This window comes from Physeter macrocephalus, chromosome 20 (genome assembly GCF_002837175.3).
Source record: "Physeter macrocephalus isolate SW-GA chromosome 20, ASM283717v5, whole genome shotgun sequence".
Lineage (NCBI taxonomy): Eukaryota > Metazoa > Chordata > Mammalia > Artiodactyla > Physeteridae > Physeter > Physeter macrocephalus.
The window spans coordinates 14,827,061-14,852,508 of NC_041233.1; the positions used below are offsets into that span (position 1 = coordinate 14,827,061).

Sequence of the window (25,448 nt, forward strand, 5' to 3'; positions counted from 1 at the left end):
TTGGTTCAGTGGGTTGTGTAGGCTTCCTGGTGGAGGGGACTGGTGCCTGTGTTCTGGTGGATGAGGCTGGATCTTGTCTTTCTGGTGGGTAGGACTGCATCTGGTGGTGTGTTTCGGAGTGTCTGTGGTCTTATTATGATTTTAGGCAGCCTGTCTGCTAATGGGTGGGGTTGTGTTCCTATCTTGCTAGTTGTTTGGCATAGGGTGTCCAGCACTGGAGCTTGCTGGTCGTTGAGTGGAGCTGGGTCTTAGCACTGAGATGGAGATCTCTGGGAGAGCTTTTGCTGTTTGATATTACGTGGAGCTGGGAGGTCTCTGGTGCACCAATGTCCTGAACTCGGCTCTCCCACCTCAGAGGCACAGCCCTGACACCCAGCCGAAGCACCAAGACCCTGTGAACCACATGGTTGGTAGTGTTGGAGGGTCTCCTGCAGAGGCAGGTGTTGGCTGTGGCTCACCACGGGGACAAGGACACTGGCAGCAGAAGTTCTGGGAAATACCTCTTGGCATGAGCCCTCCCGGAGTCGACCATTAACCCCACCAAAGAACCTCGTCAATTATATCTCAATTAAAGGGGGGAGACAAAAATGTCCATTGGATTATTACTTTTAATAGTAAAAAACTAGAGCTAAAAAAGATAAAATAGATTATTAAAATTAATTTCACCTGTTTGCTTCATACTTTTTTTTAAATGTTAATGACATACTTGGCTCACATTGTTTCTATTGAATAATCCTGCTGTAAAAGGTTTTTCAAAAAATATATTTTTGCCTTTTTCCAATTTTAAGTGGACACTTAAATTTTTATCATGCATTTTTTGTTAATAGGCAGTAGAAAATGTTAAACATGATATTTAATGAAATAAGATGGTGATTGACTATAATTAGAATAAAATATATATCATTTGATAAAATCTGAAGTGTTAGAGTCTATTTATTAAAGTACAAGAGTTCTGATATAAATCATGTAAAATTTTTATCCTTAGGTTTTATGCAGTTTATTTTTAAAAATCTGGTAACCTCGCAGAACATTCCAGCTACATTTAAAGGGATCAGCTTCATTAACCTTTATTGCTCTGGCTTTTCTGAATTCAGAGCATCTCAACGCAGGCCAAAGTACTCTGTTACTACTGCCAAGCTTCTCCTTTAACGGAAATATGTGAAAAAAGAGAAAGATCAAAGCTCATGGTTTATGATGCCTTAATATATCAATAAAGGAGTCTTCTCCAAAACCAGTACTGTGATTTGTCTCTTTAGTGATCATAAGACGACTAAGGGGCAGTAGATGGGTAAAGGAGATTGGCTGTATTGAGTGCAGGCTCACTCTCAGGCAGATGAGTGGAGTAGTGAGTGACACAGATGTTGAGCATCTGTCCCATGCCTATGCAGGTTTGGTCCAGGGGTTCACCAGTTTGAAGTCTCCTGATTCATGATGAGCCACTGGTAGAAGAAAGAAGCCTTTGCCCTCCTTGTTAATCCACTCCAGAAGGCCTATGATAATATGCAAGAAAACAATGCAATCCAAGCAATTCTTGTCACATGAGGATGTGAGCTCCCAGAAGTCAATGCTGTTGTTTGGAGATGGCTCAGCTCTTTGAGGGTGGTCCACACACTCCTCAAGCAGTGCAATTATTTTTTTTTAAGTCACAAAAATGAGATGACTGCCTAACCTCAGTCCCCATCATCTAATGCCAGCCAGTGACTAAAGCACTGTTTGGTGGATAACTTTCTCCACATCCTTTCAGCCTTTCGGAAAGAGCTGCTGGTCCAGAGCCTAGAGTGAACTAATGACATGACTGCTCTTACTGTTTGACAGAAGGTTCAGATGTTGACTGCGATACTCTCTATAGGCAATTGCATTTGTCAGTGGTCCTTCAAAGGTCTAGGAGGGATACCAAGAAACTAGGACACTGATTCTGTGCCCTCCAGGAGTTTATATTTTAGTTACTGGTTGGAGAGACACCTCTTTTTCTTTCAAGAAGCAATTAAGAATGTATCCACATGGAAAATATAACCCTTGCCAGAGAGCCCCCTCTTTTTAAAAATTGTGTAAAATACATGTACATAACATTTACCATTGTAACCATTTTTAAGCATACAATTCAGTGGCATTAAGTACATTCCCAGTCTTGTGTAACCATTACCAGTATCTATTTCCAGCTTTTTCATCATCATAAACAGAAACTCTTTACCCATTAAGCAATAACTCCTTATTCTTTGCCTCTATCCTCAGCCCCAGCCCCTGGCAACCTCTGTTCTACTCTCTGTAAGAATTTGCCTATTCTAGATACTTCATATAAATAGAATCATACATTATTTGTCCTTTGTCTGGCTTATTTCACTAGCATAATATTTTCAGAGTTCATCCATATTGTAGCATGTATCAGAACTTCATTCCTTTTTATGGCTGAATAATATTCCGTTGTATGCATAACCACGTTGTTTATTTGTTCATCTGTTGTTGGACACTTGAGTTGTTTCTACTTTTTGGCTCTTGTGAATAATGCTGCTGTTACACTGATGTACAGGTATCTGTTTGAGTTCTTGTTTTCAATTCTTTGGGGTATATACCTAGGAGTGGAATTACTAGGTCATATGGTAATTCAATATGTAACTTTTTAAGGAACTTCCAGACTATTTCCCACTGCAGCTACAAACATTTTACATTCTCACCAGCAATATATGAGGGTTCCAATTTCTCCACATCCTCACCAACACTTGGAGTTTATTGTTTTTGTTTTATTTATTTATTTATTTATTTATTTATTTATTTATTATTATTTTTGTGTGGTATGCGGGCCTCCCTCTGCTGCGGCCTCTCCCATTGTGGAGCACAGGCTCCGGACGCGCAGGCCCGGCGGCCATGACTCACGGGCCCAGCCGCTCCGCGGCATGTGGGATCCTCCCAGACTGGGGCGCGAACCTGGTTCCCCTGCATCGGCAGGCGGACGCGCAACCACTGCGCCACCAGGGAAGCCCCATGTTTTATTTATTTTTAAAGTAATAGCCATCCCAGTAGGTGTGAAGTAGTATCTCATTATGGTTTTGATTTGTATTTCCCTAGTGACTAATGATGTTGAGCATTTTTTTCATGTGTCATTTGTATAACTTCTTTGGAGAAATATCTATTCAAGTCCCTTTAAGTTGGGTTGTTTGTCTTTTTGTTGTAGGAGCTATTTGTATATTCTGGATATTAATCCTTTATTTGATATATGATTTGCAAATATTTTCTCCCATTCTGAGGGTTGTCTTTTCACTTTCTTGATAGTGTCCTTTGGTGCACAAAAGTTTCAAATTTTGATGAAGTCCAATTTGTCTCTTTTTTTGTTCTTGTTGTTGCCTGCACTTTTGGTGTCATGCTTAAGAAACCATTGTGAAATCCTAGGTCATGAAGATTCCTCCTGTTTTTGGTAGTTTTAGCTCTTAAATTTGAGTCTTTCATCAATTTTAAGTTAATTTTTGTATGTGGTGTGAGGTAAGGGTTCCAGTGCATTCTTTTCCTATCAATATTTAGTTTTCCTGACACCATTTGTTGAAAAGACTGTCCTTTCCCCATTGAATGATCTTGGCACCCTGTTGACACATTTGAAAATTTATTTCTGGACTCCCTATTCTGTCAATCACATTTGACCCTTATGCCATTACCACACTGCTTTGATTACTGTAGCTTTGTGGTAAGTTTTGAAATAGGAAAGTGTAAGTCCTCCAGCTTTGTTCTTTCTTAACTACTTGAGATCTCTTGAAATTCCATATAAATTTGCCAGATGTCCGCATCTTTAAAAAAATATTGCACAGTTAAAATGCAGGCAAACAAAGGAGAAAATAAGAATCCCAGATAATCTCATAACCTAGCTGAACCCCATTATTAGTGATTTTTAAGCATTAAACAAGACAACATGGGATACCACTTCACACCTTCTAGGATGGCTATCAAAAAGACAAATAATAACAAGTGTTAGCGAGGATGTGCGGATATCAGAAACCTCATACACTATTGGAGAGAATGTAAAATGGTGCAGCCATGTTGGAAAACAGTCTGACAGTTCCTCAAAAGGGCAAACACAGAATTACCATATGACCCATCAATTCCATTCCTAGGTATATGCACAAGAGAAATGAAAACATATATCCATGCAAAAACTTTTACTCAAATGTTGATTGCAGCATTATCCATAATAGCCAAAAAGTGGAAACAACCCAGATGTCTCATCTCTTGATGGAATGGATAAATAAAATGTGGTGTGTCCATACAATGGAATATTATTTAGCAGTAAAAGGAAATGAAATACTGATACGCTCTACAATATGTATGAACCTTGAAAACATTATACTGAGAGGAGCCAGTCAAAAAGAACCGCATATTGTATGATTCCATTTATATTAAATGTCCAGAATAGGCAGATCTGTAGAGGCAGAAAGTAGATTAGTGGTTGCCTAGGACTGGTGAGGGGCAAAGAGATGTGGGAGTGAGGAGGTTTAGGGTTTCTTTTGGGATAATGAGAATGTTCTAAATTTGACTGTAGTGATAGATGCATAACTCTGTGAATATACTAAAAGCTTGTGCATTTTAAATGGATGAATTATCTAGTATGTGAATTATACCTCAGTAATGCTATTAAACAAAAGACAAGGGGCTGAATGTATTATTTCTTACTTTTCTTATTTTCACTGAATATAACAGAAGCATCTTTGCATGACCTGAAATGTTATTTGATTTTAGTATTTTTAATGACCACACAGTTTTAATGAAAGTAGCTATACCATGACACAATATTATTTCCAGATATATATTCTGTTATATAGTGTATATGTACACACACACACACATGTATGTATGTATGTATAGATGTATAGAATGCCTTCAAAATGCTGAGCATTAGGTAATCAATATTAATCAGTCTTACATCATTTGGTGTTTAGTTCTCCACACACACAGATTTTTCCCCCTGATACAAACCATGTTGGAAATGACTAGATTTAGCTTGATCAGTGTTGACTAGTGAAATAATCTTGTCCATGAAAGTCATGACAAATAGTGATGTCATTTTGTTAAGGCACAAATTCAGATCTTACATGCTGAGAGACTAATGTGTGGAAGTTAATCATTCAGCTCTTGATCTGTCCAGTATCACACCTTAATTAGGTTTATTCATGAGTTTGGGGGTTCAGGAGGGTCTCTCAAATGTCAAAGGCTTACATGGCTGCTGCAGAAATGGAATTGAGACTCTCGCAATGATGGCAGAGGCATAAGCTACAAAATAAGAATAAAAAGCTGTGTAGATATTCTAAGGGGAAAGATGGCAGAAGTTAATATGATTTTTAAGACCAGTTGTGCTAATGATGGTCAAGTTTCCTTCTCTTATAGCAACTTTGTCATGGTACCAGAGGGGCTAACTGGATCTTAGTAGTAGCTTCCTGTAAAGCAAGAGAGGGTTGAGTTGAACTAAGTTCAAATCCAATATAATAGCTTTACCTGGGTCACTAGTAAATAAAGAAATGGATAAATTAATCTCTTTGACACAATTTTAGAGTAGGAGAAATTTTGACTAAGATCTGAGTCCTAGGGGGTCTCAAGGGTTCTTTATATTTTCTTCTTCAGACTCTGAAATGCATTGATACTAAAAGTGAATGGTTGACTGTAGCTTAACAGTTAATCCTGTGGAAGGGAGGCAGGTTATGGTAAGTCAGGCCCCTTAGAATCACACCCAAGATGTGGTCACCACTTTTACCTATGCGTCATTCTAGCCATGTGGTCTCACCAGTAGATACACCTGTTGCATAATCCCTGTCTTGTATGACATTTAAATTTGGCTGAGATGAGCCATGTGGGAATCAGACACAAAATTCTCTAGAACAAATCTAATATGGCTCTTGAATTCAGCTTAGAATTCAGTGACCATTTGGAGGACCCTTGGTGGTGGAGCCGGCTTTGCCTCCTAGTAGGGTTCATTTGTTCCTTGAAGTGATGGCAGTGCTTGGTTTTAGTTTAGCTTTCTGTTGTCTCCTTTTTTTGAGTGATGAAGCAGTAGTAGGGCAAAAGCTGATATTAACATATTAACACGTATTTTTATATTGGTGTGTCCATCCATTTGAAGTGGCTTGCTTTTGGAAACAGCTGGTTAAAACCCTGGGTTTTACATTTGAAATATTCTTTGTTCTGTTTGTAACCATGCACTGACATATTTTCCCATATTCTCTTTTTATAAGTTCTCCAGTGATGTTTTTGTTGCCTATCCTGGGAAGATCTGTCTTTCCATTTATCAAAACAAATGGCAAGCTGGGGATCATTTAAAGTAGGATTTTTTTTAGTTAATAAAACCAATCTTCTTGTTCTGTTATGTTAAAAGTACATTATCTTTTTATTGTCAGTTCTGTTTGGCCAGGTCTGTTTTCTGTCTTAGCCATCTCAGGGCTGCGCCACTTGCTTACTGTGTAGAGACTTACAAAATCATTAAGGGTGGGGCAGCACCAGCTGACTTACAGTACAAACCATTTCTCAAAATAACCACAGCCGTGCAATACTGATGTGCAATTTACGTCACAGTATGTTTTTATGAAATAGTTTGTGGCATTTTCATTTCTATTCTGGATGGAATCTTGTTCTCTCTCCCTTTTAATCAGGCATTTAATTTATTTTTATTATTAATATTTTCCACTCCTTATCTTGGCATGCCTCCAATTTAATGGCTTTGGTGAGAAAAAAAAACCCAAAACACTGATCTTCCCCCACCCCAACTTCAACATCAGTTTAACTGCAACTGTATTTTCCCCTTTGATGTGTACTAACTTTGGGTACTAGGTTGACTGCCTTATGAGAGATGTAGGGACACATTACATGTTTACACAGAATTGTAATCAGGAATTGATAAAGTTAATGTACAACTGTGAATTTTAAACACTTTCAACGAATTCAGGCCATTTAAGTCATATGCACTGCTGCATTTTCCTTTTACAAACGTCTTTCTGTATAATGTCCTGTAATTAGAACAGGAAATCATTGAGTAACTGTAAGATGAATAAGAGCACTTAGACTGAAAGGAAAATTACCTTCCGAGAAATTATATTCTTTTCTTTTTTTTTTTCTTTTTTTTTTTTTTTTTTGCTGCATGTTACAATGTTGGTAATGATAGTAACAGCTGTAGCTACTCTTATCTGTAGAATTTTCATGCTTAGGTTTTCTGGAATAAAAAAATTTCATTTTCAGTAATAATCAAAAATGAATGGATGGAAAATAGGAAATGCCTAATTATGACAAATATTCAGTGTCACAACAGAGTAGCAATTAAATGGAAACTTCAATATAATTGTCAATAGCAGTAAGAATTGGAATGGTGCCAGGTATATAAAGTTGATGCTTTGCCTTGGGTCGTTGCTAGGAGCACAGTGAAAAGTATAAAGCTTTGAGAAAGGAATGTCTAATGTAATAAAGTAACAGAAAGAAGCATAAATCATTGTAAGAGCCTCTCATATTGACATTATTTTACTTAAATTGTCTCAAAACTAGACATCAAGTTTTATAACATGAGCAAATTCATATTTGCTTGGGGGAAAAAAAAAGAACACTGTATATCATCTTTGAAGGACTAGGGACATTGTGTCTCAAACATAACCTTCATACATATTTGGAATCTTTTAAGTGAAAATCTTTAAATGTTTGTTTCTATTGGCATCCAAATGCATTTGCCCTAATACGATTAAGAGAACTAAAGGGCAAAATACTTGGCAGATTTTTCAGTTGAGGTAATTAGGTGCAGGAAGGAACATGCATACTTTTTCCACCAGGCTCTATAAAATCCTGGTGTGAGGGTTTTTTAAGTTTTTTTTTTTTTTTAAGCTTACTGTGATGTTAGAAATAGATTATAGTGGTTTTCAGTAAGCATAATAGTGTGATGTTTCCGAAACAAGCCTTCCCTCCTCCCTCCCCACAGAATGAAAAAGAAAGTTACATTTCTAAATTGTTGTGTAAGAGATAAAAGCAAATTTCTCCTCCGGAATTTATGTTTTCAGCCTTCTGTGCATTTGGCCACCATTATCTATTTAAAAAAATAGCATTATGGATATTTGAAAGTCAATGCTCCATTAATTCATTGTGTTTGCTATTTCATGCATCTCTCTTTTTACAAAGACGATTTGAGCAACGTGCTATTCAGAATGAATGCCTGCTCTTACCATCTCCCCCCACCTTCTCCCAGCTCCCAGCCCAACGCTGAGGATTAAAGCAATGGTATACAGTTACTGTTTGAAAAGCTTGGGTGGAGTCTCACGTTATAATTACAGTTTCTCGGTGGAATTCTGTTTTGAACTTTGAAAACATATAAATAAGTGAAAAATTGACATTGAGAGAGGTTAACAAAACGTGTAATTATGATATAAGTGCAGGATTAGAGTAATTTTGGTTGAGCATTACAAGCAGTGTACTTTAGGTATGAACTTTTAATAGGCAAAGTTCTTTTCACTGAAGTTGAAACAAGGTTTAGTAATTCGGGGACTCATTCCCTTTGAATATTTCATTTTAAAATAGGCACACTTTTTTTTTTTTTTTTGGTGGAGGGGGATTTGTGGAACAGGATGACGTTTTAATAGAATATCATAATTATGGTTTGAAATTTCAGTCTTTGGTACCAGTAATTTATTGCTGGTCATTTTCTGTTGACAGAAATCAAGTAATGTATATATAACCCAACCAACTAGAGTGTGTTAGAGAAAGATTCCTTAGGGTAATGCTTTGATTTCTTTTCCTATGTGGGTGTGGCTGAAAGAAAATCTTTGTTCCAGGAACACTTTGTTTGTCTCTTGCTAAACAAATGTGCAATTTATCCACTCTTTATTCATTCTTAGATTTATCTGCTAGACCTATTATGAATTGGGTAGAGAGAGATGTCCTACACAGCGTTTACTGTCAGCCCTCGTTTCATGCGTAACTTTGCATAGGAGTATTTGTGTGTGTATGAAATGCATAGGAGGAAAGAAGTAGCTGAGGAATTTAAGAATTCTTGAAAGGTTGTTTGGCTTTATTTGTTTCTTAGTGTACTAGGGCAAAATAAAATATGACAGCTGTTGAACAATTTAATATTTTTGTAGCTGTATTAGGAAGAAGTTAATGTAAAGGCTTAGGAGGAAGTTATCAGATCATAGAATTTTAGACCTGGTACATACCTTTCATGTTAAGGTGACCATACTTTGCCTTGAAAAAAATAAAATAAAAGTTTCTTCGGTTCAAGAAACTTCTGCCTAAACTCCAAAGAAGAGATCCAGGGTATCTTCACTCAGGGAAAGTTTGACCTAGATGAATTGTTTGTTCTTCCAGATCTCACCTTTACTCTGGATTTTCTCTTGACTCTCACCTAGAATGCTTGTTAACCTCTTCACAGGAGTCCTGAGGGTCTCATGGACTTTCTCTGCTTTTGTAAATATTAAAGGCAGCTCCTCTGGGAATATCTAATTGAAAGGTTGGAAATTTGCCTCTGTCCAAACAATGCCAAAATTCTGGTCCAAATGGATGGTTCTGCTAATAAGCAACAAAGTGATAATAATTTTTTTTTTTTGGAATCACTAAGCACTGCCACATTAGACCAGGTCCCAGCTGTGCCTGTAAGCTCTCAGTGAGGGGCAGGGGTTCTAGGCTTGCACAGCCTAGAGTTGACTTTATTTCCTATCATGTGGATAGAAAGTAGAAAGCTGATAAACATGAAAGGTGTGTCAATAATGTTAAATCGTTACAATGGGAATTTCAGTGTTCCAAAATAAGAACCCGTCAACTTAACCAGAGTAGAAGAATTCTGGCTTATAACTGGCTGAATTCAGCAGTTCTTGATGAAACAGATGTCTCATATTTTACTTAATCAAAGACCACCCTCCTCATCCATAATATTGTAAATTAGTTAAATCTCTTCCATAGCCGTAACAACAACAATAATAATCATATGTCAAAGGAAAAATATTTTATTTCAGCCACACCCATATAGGAAAAGAAATCAAGATATTACCCTAAGGAATGTTGTTGTTATTATTATTATTAGTGACATTTTGTCATAATGAAAAGCTCATCAAACTTGGAGTTAAAAGATTGGGTTATAGTCTCACCTCCATCACTTTCTAGTTCTTTGAGATCCTGGACTAGTCACTTGGGTGTCTGTACCTCACCTTTCCCGTCTCTAAGTCAGGGAATATTAATTAACAGGTTGTCATGCTACTAATAGGATTGTGAGAAACAAACAAACAAAAGATATGCCATGTGAAAGGCCTTTGTAAATTTTAATGTTTTATTATGAGCACCAGAAATTGCAGTAGTATTTTTGCTCTGCTTCCTAAACAAGTAAACAGTTCCTTCATTCCTCATATTTTGGGTTAAGAGAGCTTTTTTACATTCGCTGTCTTCTGTGATACCTGTAACAGTCCTGGGAAAGTGGCAAGGAGAAGGGAATTTGGTCCTGTATTCTGTTTCAGGTACATTGGGGTTTTGGATAGAAGCATATACCTGAAAACAGGAAAAAAAGAAAAAAAAGTATTTATATATATATATAGAGAGAGAGAGAGAGAGAGGAGAGCGATCAAAGCCCAACTGAATAAATAACTGTAAGTAAAACTCAGGTAGTGTTTTCAAAGTTTAATGTGCATGAACTACCTGGAAGCTTGTTAAAAATATAAATTTCTGGGGCTTCCCTGGTGGCGCAGTGTTTGAGAGTTCGCCTGCCGATGCAGGGGACACGGGTTCGTGCCCCGGTCTGGGAGGATCCCACATGCCGCGGAGCGGCTGGGCCCGTGAGCCATGGCCGCTGGGCCTGCGTGTCCGGAGCCTGTGCTCTGCAAAGGGAGAGGCCACAACAGTGAGAGGCCCGCGTGCCACAAAAAAAAAAAAATATATATATATATATATATATATAAATTTCTGGGCCCCAACCTTAGGGATTCTGAGTCAGAGGTTCTCATTGGGGCCCCAGAGTCTGCCTCTTTACACCCCGCTCTGTGATTCTGATGCGGGGGGTCCTGGGAGCATTCTTAGAGATACTGTCTCCAGAATGAATGGACATCATAGCATGTGTTTCCATGACTTGGGGTCGTGGAATTTGCTTTTTTTTTTCTGTCAGAAAGAGCAGGAGCACATGGGTTGGTTAGTGTTTTGGAAACTGCCTGATGAAACAGGGATAAATGTTTGAAGGATGAGGTGGAGTTAAAAAAAAAAAAAAAAAGTCATTTCTAAGCACAGAACGTAGCCAGGGGGCTGATTTCATCCAGAATAGAGAATTAAGAAGAAACTAGAGATGGCATCATCACGAAAAATGGTCAGAGAAAAACAGAAGGAGAATGAAGGGATAGGAAGGAAGTGAGGTGGTCCCATGAGTCCAGGTGACATCTTCTGCTATAAAGCTAACTCTGAAGCATTCATTTTTTCACCTTTATTCAGCCTGAGAAGCATGACTTTCTCCATTTCATTCAAGAATTCTCAGAGAAACTAGTACAGCTTCCTGCCATCCCCCACCCATTGCAGAAAGCCGAGAGATTTGGAATCAGCGGATATTTGAACAGTATTTACTGTGTACAGGAGATGGCATTAGGGGCTGAGCATGCTGAAATAAGTCCTGAGAGTTCATGGTTATACCCCTGTCTCTCATCTTGGACGATCTTGGACAAATCTTGGTCATCGTGGACAAATAGAGTGTAATGATGCAATTGACACATTATGGGCTGCTTCTTCCCGTAGTACTTAGACACTCAGGAGTTCTGATGATGTTAGGTTAGGATATTTCCACTAAAACATTTTTTTGCTTTAACTCTATAGAAAGCACAGATTTGATCCCAAAGTGCGAACTAGTGTCTTGATCTGCTGTAAAAATCTCAAATTGGCATGTCTTGGGACATAGATCAGCATCTCAAAACTACTTTTCACTGGGGACTTGCTTTCAACGTAGACATATTTCCTTTTAATTAAGTGTACCAGCTGATGAAGTCGCTACCCACAAGCCAGGCAGGAGTCTAAGCAACGTAAACCGTTAAAAGATGTCATCTGGAAAGCAGCTAAACGTCTCCATTCTCGAAGAAGCCTCCAGCCTGAGGAACTAAGTGAACGTAATTAGAAATACATCTGGGTAATGGCCTCCTCTCTGAAAAGGTCACATGCACACCTTCCTTTGGTACTGGTTATGTTCCATCATTATGTTCTGTCCTTACTCATTCGTCCCCCACAGTTTACCAGATGGCCACGACAGTGTTGGTATCCTTAACAACTGTTTTGTGCAGTTCCCTGCAGCATGGTAAAGGCTTGAAATATTGAGTGTTTTCCCTTTGGTTAAGCAACTGACATATCTGGGAATTGCTTACAAATGCCCTGATGATGTGGTTATAGAGAGTGATGGCAAACTGGGTCATGGAGCCTAAATTCAGCTTGACGTTGTGCAGGTGGCAGGATACCGAAGGGAGGGGGTGCCATTTCTCAAGCTTAAGATGAAGGAAGGATTCATCCATGCAGAATCTGGGTTTTGTAAATGAGCACTTAATATGGTGAGGTGTAAATAAGCATTAAGATCATTGTAAGAGGGAGTTTCATTAAAGTTGCTGAAACGTTCTCCTGAGTTAAGTTGGTTCTGATGGAGCTCTCACAAAGATGCCTGGGGAGTCCTCTCAGTGTGGTCCTCTGCGTTGTGCTAAGTTACCAGATGGATCTGAGAAACGTTAGAAGATAGGGGGTATGGGTTGGGGGGAGGACGGGGAAGGTGGATGTATCAGTCACATTGAAGTAGATCATGCTGCAAAACAACCTCCAAATCACAGTCTCACTTGAAACAACAAGTGCTTATGTTTATACATCCATTTAGGACCAACCAGGGGCTTTGCTCCGTGTTATCCTCACTCAAGACCAAGACTGGCAGAGTAGCCACTGTCTGAAACATTACAGATGTCCAGAATGAAGGGAGGGAGAGAGTGTGGTCCATTGTACACTGGCTCTTAAAGTAGCCGCCCACTACTGCCATATTTCATTGGCCAGAAGGAGTCACACAGCCGTTTGTCCTCAGTGGGCAGGGAAGTACGGCCTTTCCACAGGACCATAAAGAGAATGAGAAATATTCATTGAGCAAAACTAACAACCACCAGAGCAGATGATGATGCTCTTTAGACCCACGGACATCGCTCTGGGGCCACATGACCTTTACAGGGTCTTTAAGCGCTGAAAGAGGACATAATCCAAAATAAAAGCAATACCAAACTGTGGAAAGAAGTATAAAGAAGCTCAACAAAATTCTGATTTTTCTTCCTACGGTGATGCCTTTAATGCTTAAAATATGTATATACATCAGATTCTTTCAAGACAGTTTTCTGGTTCTGCTGCTTGCCGGTGACCTGAACATTGCGTAATCTGTCTGTGGGGTTATCCATCGCACTCTTTTCCTTTTCTCTGCCTGAGGCTTTTTCATGGAGCTGGAGGGGTGATGGTGCTGAGAGGATGCTGGCAGTAGCCGAGCTGTGCTAAAGATAAACTGATACAAGAGTCTATTTGAAGACTCGATTTTTAGTACAAAACCCGAGGTGGTCACTGAAATGATGCCAGGGCCACGACAGTTCCGTGTTGGAGGGAAAAGGGTAATGGAAGTGTTTTCTCGTTTGTCTAGGGGAGGCCGAGGAAGAAACGAACGTCATAGTTCTCAGCTACCCTCAGTACTGCCGCTACCGCTCGATGCTGAAACGCATCCAGGATACGCCGTCTTCCATCCTCACGGACCAGTTTGCGTTGGCCCTGGGGGGCATCGCAGTGGTCAGCAAGAACCCTCAGATCCTGTACTGTCGGGACACCTTTGACCACCCAACTCTCATAGAAAATGAGAGCATATGCGATGAGTTTGGTGAGTCTTTTTTTTTTTTTTTTTTTTTTTTCCTACATGAAACTTGTGCGTGTGTGTCTGGCTGTTTTCAGTTCTTGCGAAGAGCAGCGATGGGGAACGGGGCTTACTTTGACAAGCCCAGCGTGCCACCCACCCCTCCCCTCCCCCCAGTGATTGCGGCATAAGACGTCATTGCCTACTTGGCAGCCTGTGTGTACCAGGGCCCAGGATTATTCTTTAGAATTTGTTGTTCAAGACAGAGTCTGGAGTTGCTTGGTCAACCTTGAAATTGGACTTTATAGGACAGGAAGCTTTTATGCTAGTTGCTTCTTAAAAGGGCTCGGCTATTCAGATACTGATTTTCTTCATTTAACTGATCACTTCCTTTTCAGTGGTATAAGGAGCTATAAAAATTCACCAGTTTAAAAAAAAAACACACCCGTTTAACCACTTCAGTATCATAAGGTAAATAGATATAGATAGATAGATCTAGATAAATAATAGATCCGCATGCCCCTTAATTTTGTCATATACATATATCTTTATACACTGTGCCCATCAAAGATGGATATGTGCACACATATCTGTATCTGCATCTCTGTTCAGCTGATTGGTCATGAGATCTCTGTAGATAGAAAGGAAGGAGAAGAGAGCACATCCTAAGTTTAGGAGACCTTTCATGATGCCGTGAAAGACTGGAGGCAAGATAAAATCACATCTCTCACATCTTCACTTTCTCATCTCTTTCTTGAAGAGATTGGATCATATCAGTGGTTCTCAGTAGGCTGGCCAGGGACATCAGAATACCCTGGGGGCACGTCATCTAGTACACGTGTCGCCTGGCAGTTCCTGTACTTACAGAGGCAAAGACACCCCCAACTCTCACCCTCTCCCTTCTCTGGGAATCACCACCGTAGAGTGAGCGGGGTGATGACTGAGCCACGCTGGCTCCCGTGTGGGTATCTGGGTGCGGGCGCAGTGGAGACCCCTGGCCTAGAGAGTATGACGGGGTCCCTTGGGGCAGAACATTCCTTGATTCTGTTGGGTAATGTCTTTCCGAGGATGCCTAATTTTGCGGATTATTCAGGTTCAGATTATTCCGCCCAGCCGTTACAGGCCTCACCGTGGTTTGGGGGTCCACGGTGGCCTCTCCAGTCTGATCGTTCACAACTCCAGCAGCCCTGGAGCTGCTGCGGGGGTATTGTAAGTAGGTGTGTGGGCAGATGAGGGTAAGGTGACCAGATGGCTCATCTCGATCCAAGAACGAAGGGAGAAAAGAGAGGAAGGGGACCTAAGTTTATTAGACATGACTTTTTTTGTTACAAACTTTTTCCAGGTGCCTTTCACAACTCTGGCTTATCGGTCTATAAGAGAGTAATAGTGTTTATGCAAGTTATGATTTTCTTATCGTTCTTAATGTTCAAATAACCTTTTTATTCAAGTAGATGAATGTATCTAATACTTTTTAAAAACATACTCTCTTTTCAGATCAACATTTATAAATCTTCCCTTTTCAATCCTTCTCTTTTGAGTTTTTCATCTCTAGCCCCTACTCCCAGGACAAAGGGTTTCTCTGTCCTGCTTGCTGCTCAAGAGGTCTCTAAGTTCCTGAAACAAAATAGAACTGAAAAAATGCTTTCCCTCATTTAAGAGTATTCTAAATTAGAGTTTCACAGTGTAATATAATGAAAAAATGTTTTAACCTTTTTGGCTGATTTAAGAGTTATTAGTCATGGAGTTTCAAAGCTGTTGTATCTAGAATTGGTAATAGAAGTTCCAGTTTAACAGCGATCACAATGGTTGTTTAAGAGTTACTAAATTAGTTTTAAATGTTCTCACAAACACAAGCATCTGACTTTTGAATGTTTTCTGGAATCTTCTTCTGGTATAGCTAATTTTAATGCTGTTTTTCTTCTCCAGCCTCTTAAAGTGGAAGCTTTCTTTTGGAATAAAGGTACCTTTAAAGAGCTTCTAGATGGCTAGTCTAAAAAATTAGGATATCAGATTTTTTTAGTTAAGTTTATACTTCAGATAGTTGGGACTTCTTACAGGGTTTCATTTTAGTAAGTGAACAGAAAAAAAGCTTATTCTGACCCAATCTGAACACGTTCACCAACATCCCTCCCCCACCTTGCACTTCTGGTCATACATCTCAATTTCCAGAGAAATTCCTTTTAAACCTCCAACTGGTTATATTTGAAATCAACATGGGTTAAAGGGTTTGTTGAAACACGGGGTTGGGTTTCTCCAACCAACAGTTGGTGGAAGAACATAAATTTAATTAGTGACTGGCATTAAACAAATGTTCCTAATATTAAACACTGCCAGATGACTGAAACACTTCTGTCAGATTACCGCCAGTGCCGGGGGGCCCACAGATGAATTTTCTGCACAGTATATATTCTGTACCACACGTTTGGTGACTTCATTAATTGGTCAGATGTAATTTAGGTAACAGTATGCCTAGGCTGTAAAAATCAAATTTTATTAGCCATATCACCAGGTGGATGAATGGTGGAGCTGATGGCAAAGAGTGCATAGCATTTAGCAGCTACGCCTTTGACACATGAAATTCATAAATTGCCATAAAATACCTCCAAGGCCCTTCTCTAAAGGACAGTGTCTGCTTTCCTATGATTAAATAATGTTTATTTTATTAACTAATATATCTTTTGCTTTCTTTTATTAAATGGGGTTACGGAGTGAGGGTGGGGGGGGGGGTGTTCCAAAAATAAATAAAACACAGTCCTTGCTTGTTTTGAGGATTTAAAATCTAATTGGGGAAGACAGGATTAACACACCTGAAAGGTTAACTCATGTTACAGGAAAGTCAGTGATGAAGTAAGTATTGGGTGAGTGTTGTAGAAGGCACGTGCAGTAGGCATTTCACAGTGAGCTGGGGGCATGCAGGAGGTGGCCTGGCCGGAGAGGATGGTCATATCATGGCGAGGGGTCAGGGAAAGCCTCATGGAAAGGCAGAGCTAGATCTGGTTTTTAAAAATAGGGAGAAGCGGCGGGAAGGGGAGGGATAAATTGGGAGGTTGGGATTGACATATACACACTGCTATATGTAAAATAGATAACTAATAATAACCTGCTGTAGAGCACAGGGAACTCTACTCAACACTCTGTAATGGCCTGTATGGGAAAGGAGTCTTAAAAAAAAAAAAAAAGAGTGGATACATGTATATGCATAACTGATTCACTTTGCTGTACACCTGAAACTAACACCACATTGTAAATCAACTCTACTCCAATAAAAATTTTTTAAAAATAAAAATAGGTAGGATATTAGAAAAGTTTTGGAAATACCTAGATCATTTAAAAATTCAGGTCCAGGGCTTCCCTGATGGCGCAGTGGTTGAGAGTCCGCCTGCCGATGCAGGGGACACGGGTTCGTGCCCCGGTCCGGGAAGATCCCACGTGCCGCGGAGCGGCTGGGCCCGTGAGCCATGGCCGCTGAGCCTGTGCGTCCGGAGCCTGCGCTCCACAACGGGAGAGGCCACAACAGTGAGAGGCCCGCATACCGGAAAAAAATAAATAAATAAATAAATAAAAATAAAAATTCAGGTCCAGACTCCATTAAGAATGGCTGCCTTTGCCCTGGGTCAGCTGTGGGTCTCTCTTAGATTTGTTTGCCCTTAATCAGCACCCTCAGGAGGCAGTGCTCTCTGGGTGGGATTTATAAATGGCCTGATGCCCGCTCTACCAGTAGGACATGAATGTGAGTCGGTGGACCCGGGCTGGGACAAACCCTGGCCGTGGCTTTGGAACGGATCTGGGCTTGCTTTCTCGAGCAGGGATGTCCCCTCGTTTCCTCTGTGTGCCATCCAGCTTACTCCCATTCCCCAGGTTCATCTCCGAAAGTGGACTTTGCTCGTGTGACAACCTTGCCCAGCTGCTCAGACACCCCACCCCTTTCCCATTGCTTTAATGTCGTCCACTGAATAACAAATTTAATTGAACAATAAAAGTAAGGCTTTTAAATCTGCGACGAGTCCCTGTAAATAAATTCTCCATGGAATTTTATGATGCTGTTTAATGAAAAGTTTGATTAGAAACTATGAAAGAAAAAGAGAATAGATGAAATTTCATCATTTAGTCCCACATGACAGTAGTGTCATTTTGATTTTTATTTACATTGAGATATTCAGCATAGAGTAAATATATCCTGGTTTTAATTAACTATTCTCCTTACTTGGGAAAGGTTATTTTAGGCTTGAAGGGTTTTGATAGCATACCATCTGCTTTCTTCAGTGTATTTTATTCAAGTCCCTTCCTTGCTTACAGTGCAGCACAATGTCTAAACCTATGACATAAGCATAAATTGAATCGTATTAATGTTAGGTGATTGAAAAGCTTCAGCCTCAACATCCTGCCCGCATTCTTTCATCTTGTCAGTTACAACGCTCTGAAAGGCAACGTGCTGTTTTCTTAGCACAAGAGAGTTGACTATTTTTGAAACTAAAGCAATGGACTCCGCACTAAAGCATTATGAAAACTGGTTGTCTTGCACATGCAGTTAGGAAATGAGGTTATAATAACAATGAGGGGAAAGTGACATGAATGGCAATTTTTTTTCATAAAAATCTTTACCCTACGTATAATTCCTGCCCACCCCTGTCCTGTCAGAATCTGCTAGCATAGACGTTCTCTGACAGCCCCCCCACCTTACTTTTACCTCTTTTTTATAATGTGATGATCCTTTTGTAAAACACATACTGTCATTTATAGTGTGTTATTGTCTGTGCTGTAGAGAAAACACACACCTGCAAACATTTTGTCTGTTTTTTCTGTTAGAACAATAAAATGTCCACCAGTTTGTAATGCACAGTGTTTACATTAATATCACACAAATTGATTTCACATGTGTGAGGTGTTGACAGCTAAATCCAAACAGAGGCACCCCCAGTATGGTAGATAAATGGATAACTTTAAGGTATTGGCTTCTATCAGAGATGTGAGGCAGACCCCGCGTAAATGAGGTGAAATCAGTTTTTAAAGGTGGGTGAGGCTAAATGGATGAAGATACGGTTGGTTAAAAAATTAATAAAAGTGTGGTTTATTTTGGTTTGAGTTTTGAATTGCAGAGAGACATAAGAAGTCATGCTTCTAAGTTCCTTGGCAGATGGTGTGTGCACGTGTGCGTGTGTGCATGGGCTTCTTGACCAAGGAGTGGGATGAGGTTAAAGGAAGGATGTGGTAAATCACCCGAACAGAACGGAGATGAGAGGGACCGTCATCTTGGTGTTTGGGCTATATGGAGAACACCGTGAACCCTGATCCTCGGGGAGAAGTTGGCTACATCAATATTTAGACATAGCTTCTGCTGAGGGGCTGCGGGGTAACATGTTACAGTATTGAATAAAAAGAGTGCTAGGCTTATAGGCACATAGCCCCGGTTTAATCAAGGCTTAACCGTCTGATCTGCTGTGCTCTGGGCAAGTGACGTAAGGCCCCTCACTTGTCCCATCTTTTTTTTTTTTTTTTGTGGTATGTGGGCCTCCCCCTGTTGTGGCCTCTCCCGTTGTGGGGCACAGGCTCCGGACGCGCAGGCTCAGCAGCCATGGCCCACGGGCCCAGCCGCTCCGCGGCACGTGGGATCCTCCCAGACCGGGGCGCGAACTCGGTTCCCCCGCATCGGCAGGCGGACGCGCAACCACTGCGCCACCAGGGAAGCCCTCACTTGTCCCATCTTTAAAATCCAGTCGTAACAGCCCACTTGTTGGGCTCAGAAAAAATTTGTATTGACTTGATTTTTTTTTTTTTAATTCTCTTGATAAATGAAGATTCTCTGTTGTTTCTGTTGGAGTCTTAGGCCTCAGACAACTTGTACGTAGTCATCTAAACCCATCTTCCTCTTTGAATAATAAAGGAACCGTTTTCCTAAGGCTCTGGGGCTCTTACTGGAACCTTAATGGAAAAGAATAGTTTTCTACTTTTTACAGTATGTTTTAAAGACGCTTTTCAGACTCTGCCCTGAACTTTCCGTTTTCCTGTGGGGTAAAATAATGACATTATAGACAAAAGAAGAAAAAGCAAAGGGAGGGAGGGAAACAGAAGAGGGGATGAAACCTTGACATTTTATGAAAGAAAACTCAGGACCTGTAAAATTATTTTGAAGTGTAAAGGACGAGCTGGACGACACTGCCTCTTCCCCTCTAAACATCACATGTTTTGCTGGAAATGAAAGGAAAGACAGTTGTTTTGTTAAAGATCATGGGAATTTGTAAGTGAGTAAACATTTTTTTCTTGCCAAAGTAGGTTTCATGGTCTCAGTGGATTTCGATGATCTGATGGCTTTGTTCCTGGCCCCTGTCCACATTCAGGCTTCCCCTGCCTGCCTGCCTGCCTGCCTGCCTGCCTGCGGTGCCTTACCCACCTCCCAAATGATAACAAGGCAGATGTTTCTCTTTAACTGAAGCCGAGTGGCAAAGGAGTTGTGCTTCTTGTACATTGCTGTTTCTGCAGGAGACCTTCACCTTCAGAGATCTCGCTTGGAGGACTGCTTTGTCTTGGAATTTTTCTAGAGGTTCTGTTTATCATTAGAGGATGGTCTAACCATGACCACTCCTGGTACCTGCTCTTTATTCCATGTAGCTACCAAAGCAGGGCCAGAGAGAATGTTAAGTTCATCATACCACATAGTCAACCAAACCGCGGTACGTCTGCTGGTAGAGGTGTGTGGGATGTGCTCTAGAGTACATGGAAGGGTGGACATAGGGCTTTGGCTTCCAGGACAGCGAGACGCAAAGAGGAGTGGAGAACAGGCCTCCTTGGGCAGAGGCGTTGGAAGCTAGGGTGCCAACCCTTTTGGGGGTTAATAAAAAGAATTTTTATGTTGCTACTGTAAATTAATTTACAGAGTCGTGATATATGAAGTGGGTAGGATTAGTGGATTTCTCTTCTGTTTTTAGAACTTAAAATGTATTTGAAAATAACTCTGGACTCCTTTTGTAGCTGAGTGGACTCCATAGGTTATTAGAAACTATTTGGACTCATGGGTTCAACACACTCTGTTCACCCCGGAAGAAAGGATTTGTGTCTATATTGGCTAATATTTCACCTAGGATTTTATGGAGAAAAGCAAGAAAGTTATATCCTATTACTTTAGCAAGATCAACATATTCCTCTCCAGGGTGAAACAGATATTTTTATCAGTTAAAACGCGCGCGCGCGCACACACACTCTCTCTCTCTCTCTCTCTCTCTCTCTCTCTCTCTCTCTCTCTCTCTCTCTCTCTCTGTCTCTCTCTCTCTCTCTCTCTGTCTCTCTCTCTCTCTACAGGAAGGAGCCAGGTCATTGACCTTTTGTAGCTGAGTGGACTCCATAGGTTATTAGAAACTATTTGGACTCATGGGTTCAACACACTCTGTTCACCCCGGAAGAAAGGATTTGTGTCTATATTGGCTAATATTTCACCTAGGATTTTATGGAGAAAAGCAAGAAAGTTATATCCTATTACTTTAGCAAGATCAACATATTCCTCCCCAGGGTGAAACAGATATTTTTATCAGTTAAAACGCGCGCGCGCGCACACACACTCTCTCTCTCTCTCTCTCTCTCTCTCTCTCTCTCTCTCTCTACAGGAAGGAGCCAGGTCATTGAAAAATCACAGGCTGGTTAGGGGTAGGCTTGGTGGAATGAGGTCCCGAGTAAGTCTGTGTTCATTTGATTTTTAAAATCTTCTTGATGAATGAAGATTCTCTCTAAACTCCTTCATTCTATCCTGTCAGGGAAACTGGATTGATTTAAGTTCCTTGGACTTTGGGTGAGGCTCTCTGGGGATGCGTAGGGCCCAGGATGTTGTCTGATACACAGTATGCCCATATCCACTCCTGTGTTTCACCGATATCTATTCAATACCTACAGTGCAGCAAGTGGTGCCTGTGCATGCACTTGTGGACAAGACAGAAAAGTTCCCTACTCTTAAGGATCTTACAGTGTAGCATGTGGGAAGGGTATTAGCAAAATGGGGGATAGCCATGACCATACCTCCTAGGTATAGACCATACCTCACAGGGTTGTTGTGAAGATTAAATGAGTTAATCACTTAAAGCACTTAGATGGAATATGGCAAGTACTACTTAAGTACTCATGTTAACAGAATCTTCTTGTACCTCTTGCACCACCCAGTACTACCTTAACCACATATGAGATCCACAGTGGTTCCTCAAAAAACATGCACAGAATCGTTTCATACCTATACAGACTCCTAGGGAAAATGAGGTATCATTTGCTACTGAAACTCATTCGACATCCATTCATTCCAGAAATACTTGTTTGTTTGTCCTTCTGCCTGGAATGTGTTTCCACAGATACCATGGGCCTGGCTTCTTCTCGTCATTCCAGCCTCAGCTCAAATGCCTCCTCCCCAGAGAAGTCTTCTCTGACCTTCCCTCTTCCACAAATCTGGCTCTCTCCCATCACCCAGTGTATCATTATCTTCCTATATCACTCATCCCTATAGGAAATGAACGCCTGTATTTGTCTCTTGACATGTTTTAGTCTGTGTGCCTCCTCCCCACCCATACTGTATGTAAGCTCTCTCAGAGCAAGGAAGTCTCCTGTCTTTTCACAACCATGTGCTTGGGAACCAGACAATACTTGGCACATAGTAGTTGTATAATAAATATCGGTTACATGAATGAGCGGATACTTGCATCCTGTGTATCAATAGCATTGCTCTCTGCCATTTTACAGATGAGGACACTTAAGCACAGCAGCATGACACAGCTAGCAAGTGGTAAAACCAGGACTTGAACCTAGACAGTGTGACTCTTAACCATTATACCTGCGTGCCTCTCACCTTGGTCCCTGCTCGGAAAGATCTGTCAGATTTCCGGAAATCATCAGGCTGACAGGAAACGGATAACTGACCACCAGGTCTCTAGCTGATCAATGTAAAATAGGTCCTGTAGGATTTAGAGGGATTGGTGTGTGTTGGAGTGGTTTAGCAAGGAATGGTGGTAAAGATTCAAAATATGAAAACCGTTGGATTGGATCAAGAAACTCGGAGGCCAGCATCTTCTCTTGTCTGTGTTACACCGGTCTCCCTGCTTCAGCCCTTGCTGTCCTTTGGTCTCTTTTCAAGACAGCAGTCAGAATGACCATTTCCCTGCTCAAATCTCCCAGCGGCTTCCCACTTCATCAGAGAAGCAGATGTGAATATCGAGCCCTTTAAGAGCTGGAACTCTTTAGAAGTTGAAGGGAGCAGTAGTAAACTAGCCTGTGTTCTCCTGGACTCTTTTTAAGGCATGGGATTGCGATGCTGACAGGACTTTCATTATACACCTCTCTGTAATTTTCTGCTTAGAGTGCATTGGCTTTCCCAACTTGGCATCCTTTTTTTTAATGAAAAAATTATAGGTTTAATTTCAAAAAATGAAATGTATGCAAGCTTTCCTGCTTCTGTCACTTCTTTATTCCTGTAGCACATAAATCATTTCCCTTTTTAAAATTAAACTTCATTTGCCATGATTTGGAAATGGGTTTTCAAAGGACGCTGAGTAGCCAAGCTCTTGGCAAAGGAGCTAGCTGTGCTGCCTGCTCAGGAAATCTCCTCATTGCTGGCTGGCGTGGGCCTTGATTCCATCACCTGGGCTTTATGCTCCCTTTGGAAGTTGCCTAGAAATTCTCTCCCTGAGACTCCTCTCTGAACTGCCTTTCTGGCTATCCAGTCGCCATCTTGGAGGACGAAAGAACGTGGGACTTGGGCAGAAGAAGGCTGTGCGTTCTGATGCTTCTTCGGTGCTTATCCACGCATTCACTGAGCACCAACTCTGTTGAAGGCAGAGCTCCAGGCGTTGTTGGAATTTTGGTCTCTGTTCTCAAGGCACTTACAAATCAAGGTGGTTGAGATAAACCATAGAGCAGTGGTCACTGCCACTATTATCTGTGATCCTTTTAACAATCCTGCCTTTGACCCATGAGCAACCTTAGGGTCGCATGGTGGCTGCAGGGTCACAGGCCTAACATGCTGCTGACGTGTGAGTTGTACTGCCCCCTTCCCAGTTTGCTGACCACCGTGGGCACACTTTTCCACCACAAAGTGAGAGGAGCATGGAGCTAAGAGTCTGGAGTTACTTAGGCGTTCAAAGAGATGATATCGTGAAGCTTTGCAAATGGGAAAGCTCTGCCATCTCACGGAGGCTGCCGGGCCGTCTGTGAAGGGCGAACTGAGAAGGTCAAAGTCTAGGTGCCACTGGAGTTCAAAGATGCATGAAAGAGGGCCCAGAGGTCAGGGAGGCCTCTTAGAGGAAGTGGATCTTCAGCTGGACCTTGAGGGATTCAGAAAGGAGGAAGTTATTTCAGGTGAGGAGGTGGAAAATACTATGGACTTTGAAGCTCAGAGAATGAGGTTTTTTTCCTCTGCCATTTTTAGCTTTCAGCGTAGACAAAAAAACAGCCTCAACGAGCAGAACTTTTTTTTCCTCCTAGAAGATGTCACCTTCCCCTGAGGACTCACGTGCTCCTGAGTCCTTCTCTCACAGGCCCCATTGTGGTTAAGACCCAGAGGAAACCTCTTGGAGGAAAAATCAATGTGTCTCTTATTTAATTGGAAATGTTTCTTTGGGTGTATAAGAGAGAGAGGGCTGCACGAGCCTCGCAGCAGCGGGTAAAGGAGCGAGGTGCCTGCTTGATTTCCTGGCTGTTTAAAGGGCTGCTTCTAGGCTGAACGAGTAGCTTCAGAATGATCATCTTGGACACTTTGTTCCTTATCCCTTTTGTGTTACTCAGTGCTTTTCCAAAGTTAATTTTTCCTTCTGCTTGGTATTAAAGTTACCAGCGTCAACTGCGTTTCTCTTCACTAGATTCTAAGCTCCTGGGGTGTGGTAAGAATCATGCCATACTCATCTTTGTAACAACATATGCTTGTGGAAATAATATAAAAATTCTGCTAGATTCCAGAGGGCTTCAAATCTCCATCATCTATCTTATCACCTTCCTTAGAGTCAAGTATTTCTTGACCTCAGGCTTTAAACTTTAGCTCATTGCCAGTTGATTTAATTCTCAAGGGAACATGTCTAGCTCAAAGCAACCAGGTTTCTCTCAACATTTACTCACCTTTTCAAACTAGAGGAACAGTCTTCATAAATTGGTCAATGTCTTTGGTTGAAGATTGTTCACTTGTTACGAAGCTTAACAGTCCCTGGAGTCTGCACCACCTCGAAGTTGCTATTTCTGAGGAATTCGAGGAGCATCCTTAAGTTAGGGCAAATGGTAGCCTGTATCCAGAAGTTAGTGCATCCACGTTCCCACCTCTCACGTTCAGATATCAGAATTCATCGTGGACGTCAAGGAATGGTGGCGGAACATTGTTCTCAATGGTGAAAAACTGAAACCATTTCCTCTAAGATCAGGAACAAGACAAGTTTGTCTACTCTCACCACTATTATTCAACATAGTTTTGGAGGTTTTAGCCACAGCAATCAGAGGAGAAAAAGAAATAAAAGGAATCCAAATCGGAAAAGAGGAAGTAAGGCTGTCAGTGATTGCAAATGACATGATACTATACATAGAGAATCCTAAAGATGCTACCAGAAAACTACTAGAGCTTATCAATGAATTTGGTAAAGTAGCAGGATACAAAATTAATGCACAGAAATCTCTTGCATTCCTATACAATAATGAT

The 25,448-nt window shown here is 40.9% G+C and overlaps 1 protein-coding gene across 2 annotated transcripts in view; it reads left to right on the forward strand.

The window, feature by feature from the left end:
* ARID5B (AT-rich interaction domain 5B) overlaps positions 1–25,448 on the forward strand; it is a 190,342-nt gene that overhangs the window by 79,660 nt on the left and 85,234 nt on the right. For both annotated transcript variants that reach the window (XM_024115632.3, XM_024115633.3), the window contains one exon: positions 13,604–13,834. In XM_024115632.3, coding sequence (XP_023971400.1) covers positions 13,604–13,834 — 231 coding nt within the window. The remainder of the gene's footprint in view (positions 1–13,603; positions 13,835–25,448) is intronic.